This window comes from Anneissia japonica, unplaced genomic scaffold (assembly GCF_011630105.1).
Source record: "Anneissia japonica isolate Jap-2015-1 unplaced genomic scaffold, ASM1163010v1 scaffold287959_len62012_cov214, whole genome shotgun sequence".
Taxonomy (NCBI): domain Eukaryota; kingdom Metazoa; phylum Echinodermata; class Crinoidea; order Comatulida; family Comatulidae; genus Anneissia; species Anneissia japonica.
Window position 1 is genome coordinate 17,737 of NW_022714408.1, and position 21,573 is coordinate 39,309.

Genomic DNA, 21,573 nt, shown 5'->3' on the forward strand with positions numbered 1-21,573 from the left:
GCCGCAGAGTCACGACCACCACTACACACAGACGCCCACCCAACAACACACATACTACATACCCTGCACTGCAGATAGAGCCTAGGCCCTACATGTATTTCGGGATCGATATTAAAATAACCTTCATTTTTCGGAAGACTGCTTAGTACCAAAACCTATTAACTATAATTTTTTTAGTATTATTATTAAAGAACTGAAGCTTACTTGAAAGAAAACGTAATTTTTATGCACCGATTCTGTTCCAAATCTTCGCGGCGAAAACTTCGGGCCCCATCCATTCCCATGTGATTTCTAATTTCGTTAATATTTGTTGAAATTTATTTACTCAACTGACATCCATCTCATTGAATAAGGTCGGCCGGCACTGGATGCAAAAGATCGTAACATGGAGGATAAACGAGGCGGTTCTACCACGGATCTAGGCCTGCCTTGCCCTGAGTTGTTATTTTGATAAACAACTTAAATAACAACTCCTTGGCCTTGTTTATGACATTTTATGGCTGAGCGAGCGCCAAAGTATATTGGCTTAAGATAAGAAATTTTGTTTCATTGCTCTATGACATCGTGGAAATCACATTTTTCGTGAAATTTTCGGGATATTTAAAAAAAATCGGGAGATATTAATAAAAATCGGGAGGGCGGGAGACGGCCTAAAAAATCGGGAGAAACCCGCAATTCTCGGGAGAATTGGGATCTCTGGTATTGTCTTGCATTTGTCCTCTTATGTTAATCTAAAAATATAATTACTAATATACAGAGAACAAATGCAAGACAAAAATCATAAATTATTACCCATTTTAAACAAGAACTTGAATATTCAAACGATATGTGATGTAATAGATTTTCTTCTTCAAGCATTTAAGAAAAAGTACAATAAGCTCTTGGCAGTGAAATAATTTCTTTATGGCAATTCAGTTATTATTATTGACAACACTAAAGGCATGAAAACATTAGAAGTGCCTCTGAGGCATTCTGTATGTTTTGTTTGAAATTAAATGTTTTTGCAAGAAAAGTAGAAATATCATTCTATGTAGTATTACTGCTACTGTATAAATAATGAAAAAAATCTCAAATTTGTTGTGTATTGTGCTATAAATTTAAAAAATATGTTGCCAGTATAAACTTTATCATCAATTTTGTTGTAAAGATGCACTTTTAAGCAAATCCTTCCTTCCTTTTGGAAAGTATGTATTGGCAAGATCCAAGGTTTAAGGTTTTTTTTAATTTTCAATCACATGCTTTGGGATATGTTACAGTATGTGATGTTCCAATCCATGACGATGGTGTTATTCATTCTGAGTGGTTCAATGAAAATTGCAAACAGGGATTGCGCCAAGATTTTCCTAACAGGGATGGCGCCAGAATTTGTCCAACAGGGATGGTGCCAGGATTTGCCGAACAAGGGTGTTGATGTCCCTTAAAGGAAAGTGAAATAAGCATTGTTGAAGGTCACTCAGAATCTTTTGGAAGTCCTTTTGGATGTGCTAAATTTTTATTCTCCCCAATAAATTTTAATTTTTCTCTTTGTCAAGAGCCACCTCTCCCCAATAGGGAGCCTGGAGGCTCCACCCTTGATTGCCAAAAATATATGAATGAAACGCCAAAGAATCTTAATGTTATCCATGCCATCAATGATCAGTAATATAGTTTTCACCATCTTCGTCATTATCCCGTCATTGTTGTCTTCGTCGTCGTTGTCGCTGTGCCCTTTATTTCTTGTTTTTGATTGCATATTAGATATTCTTTTGTAAAGAAAAATACTTGGTAATGGTTGATGTTAAATACAGATTTTTAAATATTTAAAAACTGGTAGGAAAAGGGGCATAACAATCACCCTTCCACCTTTCTCCCCCCAGTTTAAAAAAAAAAAAATCTGTATCTCATTAAAACCGTTTGAGTTTTTCGTCAAACACCATTTTAATGTCTTAGAAAAAACATCAAAATGGTTTTACCCTCTGATGCCTGGCTTTATTTTGTGCTTCTGTTTTAACATGTTGACTGCCAGACCTTTTTTTACAGTTCCTTCCCGTGTGCCAAAACAAGTTTACATGTACAAACATACTTTTTTGAAATTTTATCTAGTCATATATCATCAAAATGATATGTCTAATAAATTGGCGGGAAAATATTAAGATGCGAGTATACTCGTCGATGGCACTGTGATAGAACTTTTTGCTGACTATGCCAAGTGCGAGTTATCTCATCCTCTTTTTGCATGGGTTGGTATATGTTCAAAGGGCACCCCCACTTGTACCGCTCGAGTGTACTACCGGCAACATAACACAACAAACATACATATGTCATTTGTACGTTATCGTCTAGGTGTATCTTCCCCAAACTACCAGCCTTTGAGTCTGTGGTCCTACAATGTATAATAAATAAGTTATAAACGCTAGAATGTTCTCCCGTTTTTGATGAGTATACTCATTCCTGGCGCCCTCAGCAACACCCTGTGGGCGAGTATACTCGTCGCTGGCAGCCAATGTGTTAAAGAAATTCCAAAAAATATTATAATTATCAAGAAACATGTTTTTTTTTTTTAAATGTTAGCCTATTTGGTAACATAAATATATGGAATAACCATTACAAAATAAACAATGAATTACAGTGTCTATTGTAAGTGTGTTTTTATCTTGCAAAACCTGTAGTTCATGCTTCTTGGTGTAGAAGTATGTTTGCGTTTACTTCATTCAGTCAATTGATCATCGCAATTAAGGTACTATGGTGTTGCATGAATATTACGTCTGGATGACCTTGACCCAGAATGAATACACAAAATTTATGTGCATGATATATGACAACATTACAGTAGGTCATGTGACAACAATTAGGTCATGTGACAACAAGACAATGTTCCAGTCTTGGAATATTGCCAAGAATGGAAGCTGATCAAATTGAATATGAAATTTGTGTCCATCTTATTTTTTTATCCTCATCTTGCAATGAACTCCCTAGCCAATTACAGCAGAGAGAGTAAAAATTACAATGACAGTGGAATGATGATAGCAATATTACATACAAAAATGCAAGATAATTTGATTGAGATTAACCTATACAAAATTGATTCTAGTTGAGTATAGGCCTAGTGTGTTTATTGTTAAGTATGGTCTTTTTTGGTTCGGGGGTGGTTTTTTTTGCGTAAAATGGATACATAATACTCAAATAAACATCCCTTAATTGCTCTGTAAATATGGAATTACAACACAATTACTGCCAAATGTTTAATTGCGTGATCATAAAACTTAAACTTAATCTCAACCAGGTTAGAAAAAAAATGTAGTTCTACTGGAGTAGAAGATTAATAGAATGTGTTGAGAATGGTATTGCTTCCATTAGGTTTGTTTATATTCATTTGGGAGAGAGGTGGATGGCATTTACTCTAGGAAAAATAAATGCCTTGGGGTGTTAATTTGAGGAGGTAATTATTCCAAATGAAGCTTTAGAGGGGATGTTTATTGAGGTTGTATTCAAATCAGGGAATTTAAATAAATGCGGTATATAAAAATGAATAAAATTATACATCTACTTCGTGAATACTTATTCTCCTAAATACTGTAATATTATAAATACAAATAAATAGTAAAAAAGCATACCATTAGATTAGGACAATTTTTTATTGGAATGAACCAACAAGTCATAGTTTGCAGTATAATGACATAGACCCTATGGGAAACTGACTGACATGCTGAACATGTTTATCTATATGAATAATGGATACTGAGCTGTTTAGAATGCATTGTTCCATGGAAAAAGGCAAAAAAGTTTAAAATCAATTTTGAACCTGCTCATATTATAAAATCTATACCTCTACTGTGCATTTTAAATTACATATTTTTATTGATATTGAATTTATATAATAGTAAAAAAAAATACACAGGCCTAACCAATTTCAAGTATGATGTGATGTCATCATGACCATATTTAGGTATGCCATATGTTTTAGTCATTAGAAAAAAGATAGTGGTGTCATAAGATTTGAACCCCGCACCTTGTGATTTGAAGGAAAACATCTCAACTACCGAGTTGTAGTTCCACCCTACCGTACTTCAATTATGTGTGTAATATGATATGGCATGTTTACATGATATTTATATTTATGATATTTCAATATTTTTTTTCCTCCATTGCAGCATCTTTACTATGCCTTCGGAGGGAGCAACAAGGGCATAGTATTCAAAGAGCTTTTATGTGGACTGGTTTTACTCACTAAAGGAAAACGCATTGAGAAAATTAAATGTAAGTATACCGCTTCCTTTTATATTTGTTAGTAAATACATGGATTAGAACAGATTTGCTTACATAGAACAGATTTCCCCTACATATTAAAAGTCTTCATTTGGTTGCCTGTTATTAATAATTCAATTCCATACTCGTTCATTCTCCACTGTTCGACGCTATACATGGACCAATCCATTTACTCTTATTATTCCCCCTCTGCAGACGCCATAGCTGGGGGCTTCTAGTAGGGGATTCTTAATCATTAACTACTACAAATGTAAATATTCAAATTAATGTACGTACAGTTGTTTCATTCATAATTGAAATAGTTCGCCCACCTCCCCCATCGTACATGGACATGACAGGCACACAGTGGACCCCAGGGAGGTTCCCAGCAATGGCGGCGCCAGTAGAGAGCGCCCTCTCCTAAATGGATTTATTTATACTCTACAAGGTTACCATTTTCATTAATGTCTCATTCCATCCCATTACGTATACTGCAGACATATGCTTCTATTCGATCTGTTGCCGCCCCTTGATTATCTTGATATTAATAGAAAGTAGGTAATTAGGCTTATACTCTGCTCATCATTGATTAAAGGTGCTTTTCTTTTTGTTTTGGTTAATATCTTAAACCTCATCTTATCATTTGTAACATTCATCTTTTTTACAAATCTGCTATACTCCTCTGCTTTATCTACTTTTTTGATAGCATAATGTAGCATTCCTAGGTGATGTTACGATATATTAAATCTCTACATTATTAATAAAAGACTAATGCATTGAAAGTGATATGCTCTGACTTCTACTACTCTGCATTGATGCGACCCAGTACATGTACTGTACATGGGAAGATAAAATCAAATTACGTGCCATAGTATCATAGCTTTATAGTTATGTTTAATAGTTTGCAGTTCCAACATTGAAGTTCAAATTGCAGTCTGAAAAGAGCTTGTAAGTGTTTCAAAAAAACAGAAAAAAATTCCATGATTTTTAAAATTTCAACAAACATTTGAAAATGTTGATACTTTCTTTTTGTATGTACAATAATTTACGTTCATGTACTCTCTTTGTGAATGTATGGTTGAATAATATTATTGAATCAGTCTGTATTGGATTGGCATTTTTTTGTGTAATACACAAAGTTTAACTAATAAAAGTCTAAAACCTTACTACAGTGGAGTCCTTCTTTTGGTGAATTGGGCAGTACACAGGGAAACAAACTTCTACTAATTGTATTTTCGGAAAAGTGTACTGTGTTCTTAACATACAGTACACATAGAACCGAAAGCTGTCGGTGATAGCTTGTAGCAATTGTATGGAAACCATGCTTGATAGATATTTTATGTAGCTTAGTTGTATGCATACTGGTTATCCTGCCCTCCAGTATTTCTGTGAGGGGGAGGGGGAGATTGTTCTTAACCTCTCATAGTGCCTCTCTCTTTATTAATACCAAAGCCACTTAGTATTTATAGCATTTCCTCCTTCCCCCTGCTTCAAACATCACACCATTTTTATAAATCTCTGACATATAATGTTTTCGTTTCTTTTCTATAGTCATTTTTCAATTGTGTGCCAATGAAGCACGAACGTATATTTCAGTCTACTATATGAAACAAGGAGAGCAGCAGTTGGAAATAAATGGGGATCTATGTTGTATCCATTGGTTCTGTGAACACATGGTGGCTGCCACCAGTTATTTAGCCGATGGAACTAAGCTACTCTCATGTAGAGTATCATGCTGCTTAGATACAGTAAATCCCGGTTTCCTTGAAATCACTACACTGTTGCTACAGTGTTTTGAATGCAATCGTTGTATTGCGTGGGAGTCCCCGCCGCAATCAGGAAGGCTCCCCGATTGGACCAACCAATCAACATCACCGAAAGCTGTCGGTGATAGCTTGTAGCAATTGTATGGAAACCATGCTTGATAGATATTTTATGTAGCTTAGTTGTATGCATACTGGTTATCCTGCCCTCCAGTATTTCTGTGAGGGGGAGGGGGAGATTGTTCTTAACCTCTCATAGTGCCTCTCTCTTTATTAATACCAAAGCCACTTAGTATTTATAGCATTTCCTCCTTCCCCCTGCTTCAAACATCACACCATTTTTATAAATCTCTGACATATAATGTTTTCGTTTCTTTTCTATAGTCATTTTTCAATTGTGTGCCAATGAAGCGGGAATGCATGTCAACCGTGATGATTTACAGAACTTCATTCTCGCGTGTGATGGTGGCCCAGTGCCAATAGAAGTCAAACAGCTGTTCCGAGGGGTAAGTAAAATTCAGTTGTTTGCTGGAGCTATATTTGCACTTACGGGAAAGAAATGGGAGTTAATCTTGTGCTGTTTAATATTCTTTTTAGTGTAAATTATAATTTAGCATTATTCACTTTTGTTGAACTGTGATATGTTGATTTATTTATAATATCACTAACAATCCAAGGAGTTTCTCTTTTTTATATTTATTGAATTATACTTGTCCATCAGGCAAAATGACCATCATTAAATATGGATTTAATTCAGATAAAAATATTAAAAATGCAAGATTTTATAAGGATAGAAATGTGCTTAATGTGCATGGTATCAGATAATATTATTGATAATAAATTTCATATGTAATACTTCAACACTTGTGCGTTGGCTAGAAATTTATTGATTACAAGTGAAAGTTAAGTTTGCATCTGACAAACAATCAAGTTTATTAGAAAGGCTTGACACAAATCTTAAATTATTTCTTTGAATGTGTTATATCATTTTATGTATTGGGAAGATTTGGGGGCATGGGGGACAAGCTGGGCCCCCCTTTTGGAAAGTAAAAAAAGGGGGGAAAAAGAAAAAGGTCATTTCAGGGCGCGTCTAGTAAACAAAAATATCGCAGGGGCATGCCCTGGACCCTTTGTGGTAGTGTTGTCTCTCGATTTCCCCTCCCCTTTCGGACATCTCAGGATCCACCCTGATTACTGTACACTAGCAATGTTAGATCCAAACTGAGTATAATTCTAGTGTTTTCAAAAAATAACAATTGTTTATGATTATTAATAAATTATAAACATGTATAGTGCAAAATAGTTTGTTACGGTAATTGTCAAAAAAAGGACCAGATTGTAAACTGAAAATAGCCTTAACAAGACTGAGAACAAACACCACTTCCTCTTGGCAGTACAGTAGATTGTGTTATTACAAGCCTAGCCATCTCTTAACTCGCACCCTCAATAACGAAAGTCCATGAGGTTTAGAATTGACTCATTATAAAATGTGTAGGCCAGTAATTATTATCAATTGATCGTTGTTCAAGTACTTTATATCAGCTTGGACTAGCGTAATTCAGGAAAGCTATGCCTGATGTCTATTATTAGAGATTTTATGGAACATAAAATTTATTTTCAGACATGGAAACTCATGAAAATATATCAATTATAAATTTAGAAAACTCATTCAAATTAATTTAAAAGAAAAATCATATACAAATATATATTAAAAAGAAAATCACATTTGCAGTCTACATAAACTACAAAGGTTAAAATATCTTATTGGTTGGGTTTCTGACATGATTGTTATTGGTGTATTGTAATAGAAAGTGAACTTGATGACTCATATCATGCCAAACAAATGACAAGCCAAATATCTCAGCTGCATTTCACAATTTTCGATCATTTCAACATATTTTACTCTTATTTACTGTACATATAAAAGCCATCTAAGTTGTTAATACTATTAATTTATAATTATTTGTTGCTAAATCTCGATATTTAGTATTAAACTTACAAACTATGCATGCTATCAAATAATATGAATGTCACTCCGCCAACATAAAGCAATTTCATTCTATGTTTTGCTTTTATTTAAGCATCATCCGGAATAACACAAATACAAAGGGACAAACAATATAGTACAAGTTACCAGAAATCCTAATTAATATGCATTTATTTAAATGAGGTAATTATTCAATCAGAACAAAGTATGTATCATGACCAGACTGAGAAAGTATATTAAGAATAAACAATGCTTAGTATCATCAGTATGTCAGTAATTTGTTAGTCTAGTAGCAGAGATTCACTAGCTTAATGATTAATCAATTTGTTGTGTCTCAAACTCATCAGATAATATTTGGTTTACCCGATGATATAAGCTACAGTAATCCAACTTTCAATGAACTAAAAAAAAAAACCAACTTTCAATGAACTAAAAAAAAACCACATGAATTGTGTGATCCATTATGTCTGAATTAAGCACACAATATTCAGCAAAATAAAAAAAAAAATAAAAATAAAAGTCTGATCAAACAATCAAATCTGACAGACATAACCAGATAGTGTATGCTTATGGTGCTCATGTTTAAAGTCTCTATTCATACCATAGAGATATAATAAGAATAATAGAGCGCTAACAGCAATGATAATAAATTTTCGAAAATGTTGGAAATACGCAGAGCTGTGTGTGTGTGTACCATCCAAGATGGCTGCCATAGATTCAGCCAATCAAATTTCGCCTGAGCACTATCATTTTCAATGGCACCCTCAATTTACACAGAAAGTTCAGTACAGCTAGTTACCCGTATTTTGAAACTCAAGCGTTGCGGTGTACGGGTGTAATGTACACGATTTTAATTATTTTTAATATTTGATTAAGATGTTCTACTTGGCCTCTTTTTGGCTACGACAGTTTAATAATTTGTCATTATCAATACTAATTATCATTAATGAAACAATATTCAGTCAGAGGGCTTATTTATGGTAATAATATGTATAATAAGCCTGAATGTGGCGCTTTCCTACGGCAGCCATCATGGATGGTACACATACACAACTCTGCATTGCCCCGCCATCTTGTCAGCACTCTAGTTGTTTAATAGCTCTATGATTCATACTCAAATTATATTTGACAAACAACTGCTATATGCCCATATATAGTCATGATGTGCCTATATATGGTCATGATGTGATGTCATCATGACCATACTTAGGCATGTCACATGTTTTTATAAAGTCCTGGGTTCATATCCCTCTTCAAAAAAGATGTAAATTACCACTCCAGTAATAAAAATTCGACAAAAACATTGTGTCCCCATTGATGATTTGAGTCCAGGACCTTCCAATTACCATTTGGATACCCTACCAACTGAGCTATGAAGCCAAGTGGTATACACCCTTGGATTTTTCCATTAGGACACATTTTTTCTCAAGGCATTACATAATACATTATGAATAATAGTAAATCACAGGAAATGATTGAGTAACTAACATAAGCTTGTAATGTTTAAAAAGTAAAAAAAATAAATAGATAAATTGAGGCAGTCGCAAAAACAAAACCAGGTAGTGATGAGTATCTATTTTATTATTTTTTTTGTAGAATTCATTCTGTCAAATGTAAAATTTTACACTAAATTTCTCCACTCGATATGATGCCATTGCCATTATTTGTAATTATGTTATTACTGATATTTATGTTTGATTTACGACAATTATTTTGTTGTCATGACTGCTAATTATATTTAATGATTTTTCAAATCAAGTATATAATTAGGCGATGATGATAGAATAAACTGTAAGTTTATGTTAGAGGACAATTACCTGTGAGTGTGAGATTACCTTTTGCAGCATAATCACTCAGCGATGCACAGAGTTCGTGGATTTCCTTAAAGAGATCACATCTGAGCATGTGTAAAAACCTGGTGAAATATAATAATGCATTAGATATTTTTTAAAGATGTACAATATGTAATGAGCTTAAATAAAATGTTAAATTATGAATCAATATTTGAGTTGCTTACTTTGTACAGTATTGAATAGTGCTTTTAGCTGCAAATTAGTATTTATTTATTAATTCTTTCTTTATAATATAGGCATTTTCATTACAATTACACTGATTTTCAAAGTGGTACAGTTTAAACATAACAAAAATATATATATAATATAAAGAATTGTTCAACAAAAAATAAGTATATAAATACACACAAGAATTATAAACAAGCAAGACAAGAGTCAATGAATTACATTTATATAGTATCTTGTTTTGGAATGAAAGTAACAACATATTTTGAAAGTTAATTTTTAATTCAGGAAGTTCATTCCACATTTTTGTTGCCCTGTAAACAAAAATCCGTTTCCTTGTCTATTATTCCAAGTTGAGATGACTGGATTGTTATTTGTTTGGCTACGTGCTCCTTTAGTATGGGTACTATTGTTAAAGATAATAGTTGATGTCAGATATTGAGGAGCGTAACCTTTTAAACATTTGAAAATCATGATAAGTAATATTTCATTCCAATAAATTCATTTAATATAATATTTGTCATGTCAATAATAGAGGCATACAGTACACTACAATTTCTAAAAATTTGGCTTGTAATTTTTGTATTCAAATAATATTATAATATAATACATCTTACCAATTTTATTATAGTAGTATCTTGAAAAATATTGATTTGAGGTTTATCCGAAATTTTTAAACCTTTCTACACTTTTTACCTTTTCCTATTTTACTTTGTATTTAGAATTATTGAATGGTTTTTAATGCTTAGCTTAAGATTACTTAATTTTAAATATCAATATATTTTATTGAATTATCTTTTAAGCTTCAGATTATTTTTGTATACATGTTTTGTACACTATTTAAAGTCTGTGGTTTTATTATGAAATCGCATGTCACTGATTCAAAATTGTAGTTTTTAAATAAAGTTATTATTATATCTTAAAGCTGATTTTTTTTTCATTTGCTGTTTTGGAAGTTAATCAATCAATTGAAGCATTATATATATATTTTTTTCAAATATTTATCTTTTAAAAGCACAGTTATTCTATTGAGATTTGTAGGCCTACTCCTATAGTACAAATAGAACCATGTGTTTAGTGTTTATATTCATCATTTTATGATGTTATAATAAAGTGTTCAAATAAAACCATGTGTCTAGTGTATTAATTCATTACTTTGTATCTTTTATTTAACTAAGGAACATGAAAATATTGTAAGATTACTATAGACAAAGGTATAAATTGGGAATTCCCCTTTTTGGTTATTCTAAACTGAGCTGTGGTGTAGCAGTTGTCTGGGCCTGCTGAGACAAACTAAAACCATGCGCGCTGCACTTGGCTATCCAAACAATTCACGTTCATTTGCAAAATTATGCCTACCTAGCTAGTAAACTTTGTGTAGAAAATTTGTTCAGATGATTTTTCCACACAAAGCAAGTAGGAAAGAAATTATTTTGAGCACCGTCGGTAGTTGTTCATCTCGCTCAGTTCACATGGTTTTAGATTATAACAGCCCGTTAATTAGACTCAATCAACGTTGCTGTTTAATGCAAATACTTCGCATATGGTTTGTTTATTGTTATAGACAGAAAGTAACAAATCTATTTACTTTATGGTGGCCCTGACAAGGGCCGTTTGTTTTGGGGGCATTCCACAGTATTTGCGACGCAATATGAAAAATTTCATATTCACTTTTGTACATTAAATTTGGTCTATTCAGAAAGTCTATACATTAAATTATATGAAAATATATAATTTTAAAATTTTTGATGGCCACCTCAGAATTTAATTAACATTTATTAAGAAAAATGTAAATTATGTGTCACGGACATTACATAATTAATTCTGTCATATTTTCAACAAAATAAATTTTTCCAAAAATTTTTTTGTGGGATATAGTTATCCAAAGTACCCTTTGTAATTTATCATATGTTTAAAAAAAAAATCTTTAAATATTATTTTCGTAATTGCTGTCTCAAACAGTAAAAGTAAGTCCGTGACATTTTGAGTGACATTTTTTAAATTTTATTACAGATGTAGTGCAATCTTGTTTTCATTGTGTAATCTATAAAATATAGCTCTTTATATTTTCAAATTTGTAATGTCCGTGACAAAAAAATACTGTGGAATGCCCCTTTGAATATTTTGGGGGTTTTTGATGACGTCATCATCAGTATGAGGCGTACATAAAACTGAGGTATAACTACTGTAGGGTACGTAAAAATGAGGTTGTACTGTATCACAAACTGGGGGCATCCTTCAAAAGAACGTAAAAGGCATTTGTAAATATGGTGCTAACCTGCAGTAGTAGTTTTTTAGCGTTCCATTGCAAAAATCAGGGCAGTCGGACCACTTGCAATTCTATACTCTGCTGGATCTATCATACTCGTGCGAAGTTCATTGTGATGTCATTACCTTTTGGTTTAGTCTGTTTCAAGCTTGGTAGATATATTTTATACATCAAGGGAATATTTTCAATATTGTACAACTAAATATAATCACAAAATGCAGAAAAGGGTGGTGGTGACTAGTGTTTTTAACTGGAAAATCTGTAAAATGTTGTTTAATCCTAATGAGGTATACTGATCTCTTAGTCCCAGGGTAAATATGCAAGACAAAAAGAAACAAATTTTAGTATTGTACATGCGTTTTATTATACTCTATGACAATGAATAAATGAGTCTTGGATCTTGAATCTTCTTGACTTGTTCTATGTAATTAAACATATTTTAAATTTTCCATAGGCTGACCATGTATCATATGAGCAGTTTTGCTCCTGGCTTCTCAACCATACCGGGGTCATGAAGATTTCCTCCTGGCTCCTAGAAGATACACAGCGCCAAGGCCTCAGACTGTCAGACGATGGAGACACACCCACCTTCTACCAAACACTAGCTGGTGTCACGCACTGTAAGTCACGGTCCTAAACAGTGGTATACTCTACCTATCACTCTCCAGGACCCAGTTAAATTTAATGTTAGATTCAAACATTTATGAAACAAATCATCTTGTAACCGATACAGAACTGTTCTCTCATTTTCTATCCAATTGTAATCATTTCTTGGATTCACTTTTTCAGTGATTTGGGTTGAATAATGTTGTTGTGTTGTCTGATTTTTGACTCTCCACGAAGGTCAAGGTTCAAAAATCTCAAGCAAACAACCTTCTACTACTCTCTACCTAGTAGTAAAGACTCATTATAACCCATGTAGCACAGGGCTATGCAAGAAACTTCAATGTTGAATAGATAATCCTAAACATTAAATAATAATAATAATAATAATATAAATTATTATTATTATTGTTGTTATTGTTATTATTATTATTATTATTATTATTCTAAACCTACCTTAAGGAAAACTTAAATAACACAAAAGATATTCCCCTTAAGTCCGATGTAGTGAAATTATTATTATTAATATTATTATTATTATTTTTATAATTATTAAATGATTTATTTATTGTAGTGGAAGAAGTTGATATAATTGAGCTTGAGAAGAAATATTGGATGCTACAAGCTCAGTCGAAGACAGGACGCTTTGATCTAGAGACGTTTACACCTTTAATATCACCACCTGTACCGAAAGACCTCTGTAAAGGTATGTAGAGAATCAAAGGCACATGTGCCTCCTCAACTTTATTCTATTAGCTTTTTGACTTTCATTAAAAAAAAAACATTATTATGCTATTGTTGCTATTTCCATCAAGTTTCATTTTCTTTCTTTAATTTATTGCATCTCACAGAAAAAAACATCACAAAACATCAAATCACAAAAAGAAACAAATGCAAAAGAATGGGATCCACAGACTCTGGGTCCAAGCTAAGGGAAAACACCCTTGATGTAAAATATCTGATTTTTTTTATAGCTATTGTTGATTATTGTTGCTATCTATTTATCATTTCTGTAAAAAAAGTCTAACTCCCTCTGTCATCAGCATATTTTATCAATTAGTTTGTTTTCATTTATTGAATTGTATGTTGTCGCAGTGACATCATATAATTATTTATAAATAAATTGATAGACCTTACCCAGAACAATTATTGTTTGTTATTGATTATTGATGTTTTGCTAAGAATTATTATTATACATTATTATTGTTAATTATCATCACTGTCTTAGTAGTCATTTCATCTTTTTATCTACACCTACAATTAATTCTATTTTATTTTTATTTCATTTTATTATTACTTTTATAATTTTTGTTTTTTAAAACATTTTGTATCAATTTTTTTTGTCATGTTTTAACGTATCATGCACTCTTCCATGGTTGACGTATGCTCATTAAGCCAAATGTAAATTCCTTTCTTGATTTCGTGAAATATGAATTTGAATTTTTGTATCTTAACATAGACCAAAATATATAATAATGTATTTTTAACCTGTCATTCAGGACATTGGTTGCATAATAATTTACATTATTTAGTGAAAAGCTTCATGATACAAGAAAACATGAGTTTCTGATAATACTGTATTTCATCTAATTAGAGTTCTTTTAAATATTTATCTGGTTTTGGAGATGCAGTTATAAAGTATTAAAGTAGAAATTGTTCATCGTTGATGAGGTTTTTGTACAAGTAAACCAGATGAAAATAAAATGAATTTAATTATAAAACTTCATCAGGAGTATCATGATAATCAAATGTTCCTTAATGGATATCCAATGATAAACACTTACTTTATCTAGCAATGTTTTGCTTCCACTCTGGAAGCTTTCTCAAGCCGGTAAGTCAGCTGACGTCGTTGTGCTGCATCGTCATCCTAGATGGTGCCATCACAATTAGCTGGTCATAGAGATGACTGAGTTGGTACACCCTCTCGTCTGCGTTCATTAGCACTTCTTTACTGTTGGAAAGGACTCCATAAAACATACTAGATTAATAAGAGAATCTATTTGGATTAGAAGGAAAGGAGGCAGCAGCAGTAAAGAAATGCTAATGAACGCAGACTAAGGGGCGTACCAACTCAGTCATTTCTATGACAGCTGATTGTGATGGTGCCATCTACGGATGACACCACAGCATAACAACGTCAGCTTTCATATCGACTTAAAAAAGCTTTTAGTGTGGAAGCGAAATGTCGCTAGATAAAGTGTTTATCATTGGATTTTCTTTAAGAAATATTTGATATCAAAATGATTTTAACTTAAAAATTTATGTCAAAATACTTTAAGCAAATATTTCTTTTAATTCTGAGACTTGCTTTGAGTCTTATGGTTATGAGAAAAATTTCAATTTTAAATTGCTGTTCATAATTTTTTTGTAATTTTTAACAGTGGAACTCTTAAAAGTTTCATGTTTGTATTAATTTTTTTTTAATCCATTCTGTAATCAATAAAATAATTGCTAGTATGGAAAATATATGTTTATTGCTAGGTTTCTTCTAAATTTGTATGCTTAATTAGTTGCCAGAATCAGTTATTGTGGTTGTTATTTACAATTTTATTGTTACTATGGTGGTTAAAATATTTGCCATCTCTTTCTTGGGTTCAAGGTTCAACATTCGAATCATAAAAATTCAAATCAATAAACCTAGTGGTTGCAAGTCGCCCACATCTCGTGGATATCTCCTGGAAATTGGCACTTAGTACTGTAGTACCGTACATCTCCAGCAAATTCATGATATCTTCATGTTTTTACTATTGTCTCATTAAAATCAGTATGACATTGGTATTATCATGTGCAGCAAACTACAATTACCATAGACCATTTTATTGTGTTTATTTTGAAACAGTGCCGCCAACGTCTTGTAACTCACTAGGGGACTTCCAGCGGCCTAGCTTGAGCGGCTAGCTAGTGCGCACACACTGGTAATTATGTAGCGCAAAGTCCGAGGCCTCTGGAAGTACCCCAGTGGTAGTTGCCAGCTTATGTGAAATTTTCACTTCATATTTTGCGAAAATGGGCTATAGTATGTGTTAAGAAAGCTCTTTGAGCCAGATATCTTGAAAGTGGCATCTCCTATCTTGGGACCCCTGTAAACCTCATAATAATACTAAACTAAGAACACCACATATCACTTATATCTTAGATGAGAGAGGGTGAAAAGTGAAAAATGTAGTGTGAGTATTGGTTGCCAGGTTGTACCTCAATATAGACTATTAATTTTGTATCGATTGCCAGAATCATTAATGATGGTTTGCTATAAAATTTATTACAAAGTGAATAATAGAATGAATTGGCTTGTGTTTTTTGTTGCCAGGTTTTATCTCAATTTTACCTTTCAGCCAGCATTATTAACAATGGTTTTGATAGGAGATGCAAGATTCAATGAGGACATTATTTTCATAAATTAAAAACATGAAATATAATATTTTTTCTACCTTCCTGCAGGGATGTAATACAATAAGTTAGTAATTTATATAATAATAAGATGATACTATAATTTTATCAACTCATTATGTTGTTGTCTCTCTCTTCTTTCCTTTTGTTTGACAGAATCAATAATGATGGTTTGAGAAAATTTATTGCAAAATGAATATAAAATTATGTAATAATTACCTTTTCTATTACTGTCACTTGTTTTGCATTTATTTTCTTGGAGTATATTATTTGGTATCATTTGGGTGAGACAAATTTTGTATTTTGTTTCGCAAACCGACACTGCCAATAATGATAAATTTGAATAGAAATAAAATTATATTTTTTGCATGTTCTGTCAGTGCTGTTGCAGGAAAAATTTTGGATTTCAGAAAAAAAAAATATTTTCTTTATTATTATTGCACCAAATGTTTGATAGAAAATTTACTGAAAATTAATATTAAAGGGAATGTTTAATGTATATAATAAAGTGAATAAATAAAGTATAAATAATTATTAAGTGTAGTGAAATACAACATCAATATCTTTGTGGATGGATACAGGTACACAACAATATTCATTTTTTTCTAACGTTGCCAGGTTTATTTCATGCGTTTGATGAGAATCATGACGAGCATATAGATCTAAAAGAGATGGCTTGCGGCTTGTCAGCATGCTGCAGAGGTCCATTAACAGAGAGACAGAAATGTAAGTTCATTCATTCATCATTCATTTATCTTATACATACTGTACATTCTTTCCTATATCCCTTCATTAGGCCACTTAATTATTCATTAAAAACACTCCTTCAGTAGTTGACCAGTTTATACCGTATTTTTTACAAGACCTGTTTTGCAATTCTTCAGCCTTTGCTCGAATGGTAAAGGTCCAGACTACCAACCTCGATTTTAAATTCCTCTTTATTTATTGTTTTATTCATTCTTATTTCTTAATATTTATTCATTAATTCACTATTACATCTGTATGTTCTTTTTTCTTTATTTATATTCATTTCTTCATTTTTCCATTTGTTCAGTATTCATTCATAAATCCTTTCAGTTTTCCTTTATTTACTTGTTGATTTATTTGTTTATTCTTTATTTTACCAATAAAACATACAAATCAAAATTCAAGATGGCATGGAATGACTGGAGTTAAAAAAAACTTTGGCACTCAAGCCGGTCATTCCATCTTAGAAAATAAATTTAAAAAAAAAAACACAATACAGACATATAAATTACTTTAACTACAAATGGTTTGCACGAGGTAAAATTTGATTAAGAAATAAAGAAGATTTATAAAATACAAAATTTATTCATCAGTCAGTTACTTATTCACATAACCATGATACTGTTTTCATCAACTTCTCAATCATTTTAATAAAATATTCTTATATCTGTCATAATAATTGTTTTTAAAATTCCAGTTTGTTTTAAAATATTTGACAAAAATCGTGATGGTTTATTGGACCGACAAGAACTTGAAAGCATGTGTGCTTCCCTTATCAACATCCGTAAGGAATTACGCGCAGGAATGGAAATAGTAAGTACATATTTCCCATGGTAATTTATATAAAAACAATATTTCTTTTTTAACTTGTGGTTTTCATTGACTTGTGGTTTTCATTGACTTGTGGTTTTCATTCTTAATCTGTCTTAGTTTTGATTATTTTTTTAAGTATCTTAAATTATATTATTGCAAATAAGTTTTATTAAGCGATTTTTTTTTACATATACATATATATCTTTTTTTAACATTGTTTTTAATTATATTGTAATCATTTTAAATTAAATACTATTAAGTACTATTTATTATTATTATTATTGTTATTATTGTTATTGTTATTATTGTTATTATTATTATTATTATTATTATTATTATTATTATTAGTATTATTATTATCGTATGTTTATTCTAATGTATTTATGTAATGTATCTCCAAACAGTGCAATGGGAGACCTACCAGATAGTGATTTGGTTCACATTTTAGGAATCCTGTCTCTGCCTGTTTTGTGTTTCTTTTTTTTTCTTTAATTTTGCCTGTTTTGCAATGCAACTGGTTGTTTACCTTTGAGGCATAATAAATGAAATGAAATGAAATGTTGCTTATATAACATTCACATGTCCTCATTAAACAGAAATTGTAAAGGCATTACTTCAGTTCTAGAACATCACCTTTTGTTGCTGAAATTTATAGAATACAGTAGATTTAATTTGTTATGATACTGTATTCATTGGTGCCAAATGAATAAGGACAGAGGAAGAATTCCCCCTCCCAGTCATACTAAATTACATTATAAGTCAATCGTGATGTCATCACTGCAACTCCCAATGTTATTTGCCTATTTGGCTTGATTGTTTTTGGATTCGTGTGCAAAAAACATTCATTTTTCGTCACCGAATTGAATTGTAATTGAAAATTACTTTCGTAAAACAAGCTTAAATAGAACCTGAAGAAAGTTACTTCAAATTCAATATTAAGTACATGAACAATTAGGCAAGTCCTTGAATCAATGAACCCTAATAAGCTAAACAAACTGAACATTTAATAGGAATATTCTAGACCTATTTTAAAGATTCAAGGAACGAAATTAGATGTACTGAGGCCTACGGCCAGGCAGGACGCCGCCGGGGCTCCTCTTAGTACTACTAGCCCCAGGATAGCCTAGCGTACTGTAGTTATGAAATCATCCCACGATTTTTACCTTTCTGAACTGACCAATAAGTTAGTGACAGTGACTGTATTCTCTCTCGAATGCTTTGAAAAATGTTTATTTCTTTTACGAATGTGAAATACTAAAAGCAAGTTCTAACTCAATACAAATTACAAAATAGGCTAGGCGTAGTTATTCATCATATCCGTACTGTCAGGGTTGTTGTTAATAGCCGGTAACCGGTAAAAATTGCCGGCTGTCAGAATATTTTATCCGCCTGTAGGCTAGGGCCTAGCATAAAAATTATTTCTATAAAACTCAAAAAAACGATCAATAAATTACTGTATAAGTATAGCCTAGGCCTTGCAATTACTTACTCATCGTTTTACATAAAGAGGAGAAGGCTAGGTATTGTCTTTAGAAACAAAATAAGAAAACAAAGATATCTAAAATTGTAAACAACGATGCGACAATATATGAGTAGACAGTGGCCTACAGGGGGCCTAGCATATAGCGCGATACCTGACGGAAAGCATTTTGGTAGGCGACACTGTGCTTCACACCGCAGTCGAGCTTCATACCTCACGGTCGGTTCGGTTGTTGTTTGTTGGCCTTTCCCTACCATTGTTGAAAGACAAGTTCTGATTGGGTGATTGTGAGTCGATTACAGCTTTATTTTTTTTTCATCAAGTCAATCGCTGATGGGCCACAGAAGTTTTTCGGAAACATCTTCGTCTGTGTGGTCTATGCACGCGTGTGGTCAGAGCGGTAAAAATTTATCAACCCCCCGGCCCCTTCTTTCCATCATCGTTCCGTTCGTTAACAAGAAGAATGTCTAATATTAATAAAGATAAAGATAAACTGAAGCGACCCACAGGCTTATTTGCCTTTGGCATCGTAAAAAAACCAAAGAATGGTAAGAACCTTTGTAGAATTCGAATAATATAAATAAGAATTTTGGCAAGCGAAAAAAAAATACATGCAAATAAGAGACTAGGCCTAGGCCTAGAAGAGGTAGGGGAGGCTTAGCGTAGCCTAGTTAATCATGGCCTACCTATTATTAAACTAGGCCTAGTGCGGTGAAACGTAAGAGGTATAGGGCCTAGGGCTATTATTAATTATTTAGTGCTCTAAAAGTGCTCTAATGGCATCAGAGAGCATCTAGACCCTAGAGCTTCCGGACCCCCGGCCGAAGTGGGTGTACTCGGTGTCCATTTGCAAGTTACCTGCTGTAAAATCTTTTTTACCTGCTGTAATTTTTACTAACAACAACCCTGACTGTACTACTGATGTGTTGTTAACAAGTTCTCAGGAGCAAAAATCAGCATACGCACAGCTAAATGTAAATACGCACACAATATACTGATCATATCACTATAGCAACCGATTACTGCTACAACAGTTGGTTGTCACACAACTAGCAATAAAAGACGGTGATTGACTTACAAAGCAATTAGTAGAGCATGCATTGTACACTAGCGGAAAATTATTATACTTAGGTTAGATTTAATAATGCATTCAAAAATTTCCTTCGGGCCTTGCAGGCGCTTGGGAAATTTTTTCAAGCATTAAATCTAACCTTCGTATAATAATTTTCCTATAGTGCGCTATGCGGAGCTCTACTAATTGCTTATTAGTAATAGGTCTTCCTGATGCCTGTGATGAAGAAGCAATTTTTTTTTAGAATACTAGTAGAACAAGGCTGTGATTTGTTTTCTGATCAATGATGCGTTAATTGATAAGTGTTTAGTAGTTAAATAAACAGTAGAGGTACCGTATTATTCAGCAAAATATATAACATCAAGGTTGTAGCTGTAGAAAACTAATGGTAGGTGACAGACACTTGAGAGTGATTAGGTGATAACATTAATAAACTCTAAATAATAAGAGTGCATTTGAAGGATGGAAAAGCCAGGTAATAAGGGTGGGTGGAGGGCCATGAAATTAGCTTTAGACTGGGTGGAAAACTCCAAGGCTAGGTGGCTCCCGCCCACTATAACTACATCTGTGAAAATGAAACACTGGTGATAGCACTTACTTAACTTTATTTCACCAGCTTTTGCCAGCAGTCTATGCCGGCAAATAGTAAATATCCTACCCAAAAAATAATTCCAAATCCCAGATGGGAAACTAAAAATTAATTTTATTTGGCCTTACTGTATATTTAACAGAAAAATATAAAGAATAGTATGACAAGTTAAATAATTCTAATTGCATTGTTTACATTGATTCCAGTTCTGAACTTGGTGGTTACTGAATTTAGAATACATTAATCCACGGTTTATATTTCAAATGGTTCTTTACAATTAGATATATCCAAATTCTTATTCATGTTGCACCTAAGACGATAATCTTTCATTCTTAAATAAGAAGTCAATTTATTATTCAAACTTTAATCAGCATGGTTAGCCTGTAGTACCGTATATATCAGTGCTACAGAATAAATAGTAGACCATGTGTGGTACAAGATATATAGGCTGATAAAAGGAGGGAAATATAATGGGACAATCTAAAACAAGCAAATACAGGTGTCTTTCCAACTAAAAACTACTTCTGGACCAGGGTTCCCATTGTCTTTATCAGCTTTGGTCTCTAATAATTATAATAAAGATAAAAGATATCTGCGAATTTGGGACTTCAGAAAGTGGTC

At 32.5% G+C, this 21,573-nt stretch overlaps 1 protein-coding gene across 1 annotated transcript in view; it reads left to right on the forward strand.

The window, feature by feature from the left end:
* The window catches only part of LOC117109024 (ubiquitin carboxyl-terminal hydrolase 32-like), a gene marked incomplete at its 3' end in the record, with an annotated part of 57,640 nt that overhangs the window by 13,887 nt on the left and 22,180 nt on the right, over positions 1–21,573 (forward strand). Inside the window, exons 3-8 of the mRNA XM_033251251.1 lie at positions 4,131–4,236; positions 6,372–6,493; positions 12,716–12,881; positions 13,439–13,570; positions 16,870–16,977; positions 17,696–17,811. Of these exons, the coding sequence (XP_033107142.1) occupies positions 4,131–4,236; positions 6,372–6,493; positions 12,716–12,881; positions 13,439–13,570; positions 16,870–16,977; positions 17,696–17,811 (750 nt within the window). The remainder of the gene's footprint in view (positions 1–4,130; positions 4,237–6,371; positions 6,494–12,715; positions 12,882–13,438; positions 13,571–16,869; positions 16,978–17,695; positions 17,812–21,573) is intronic.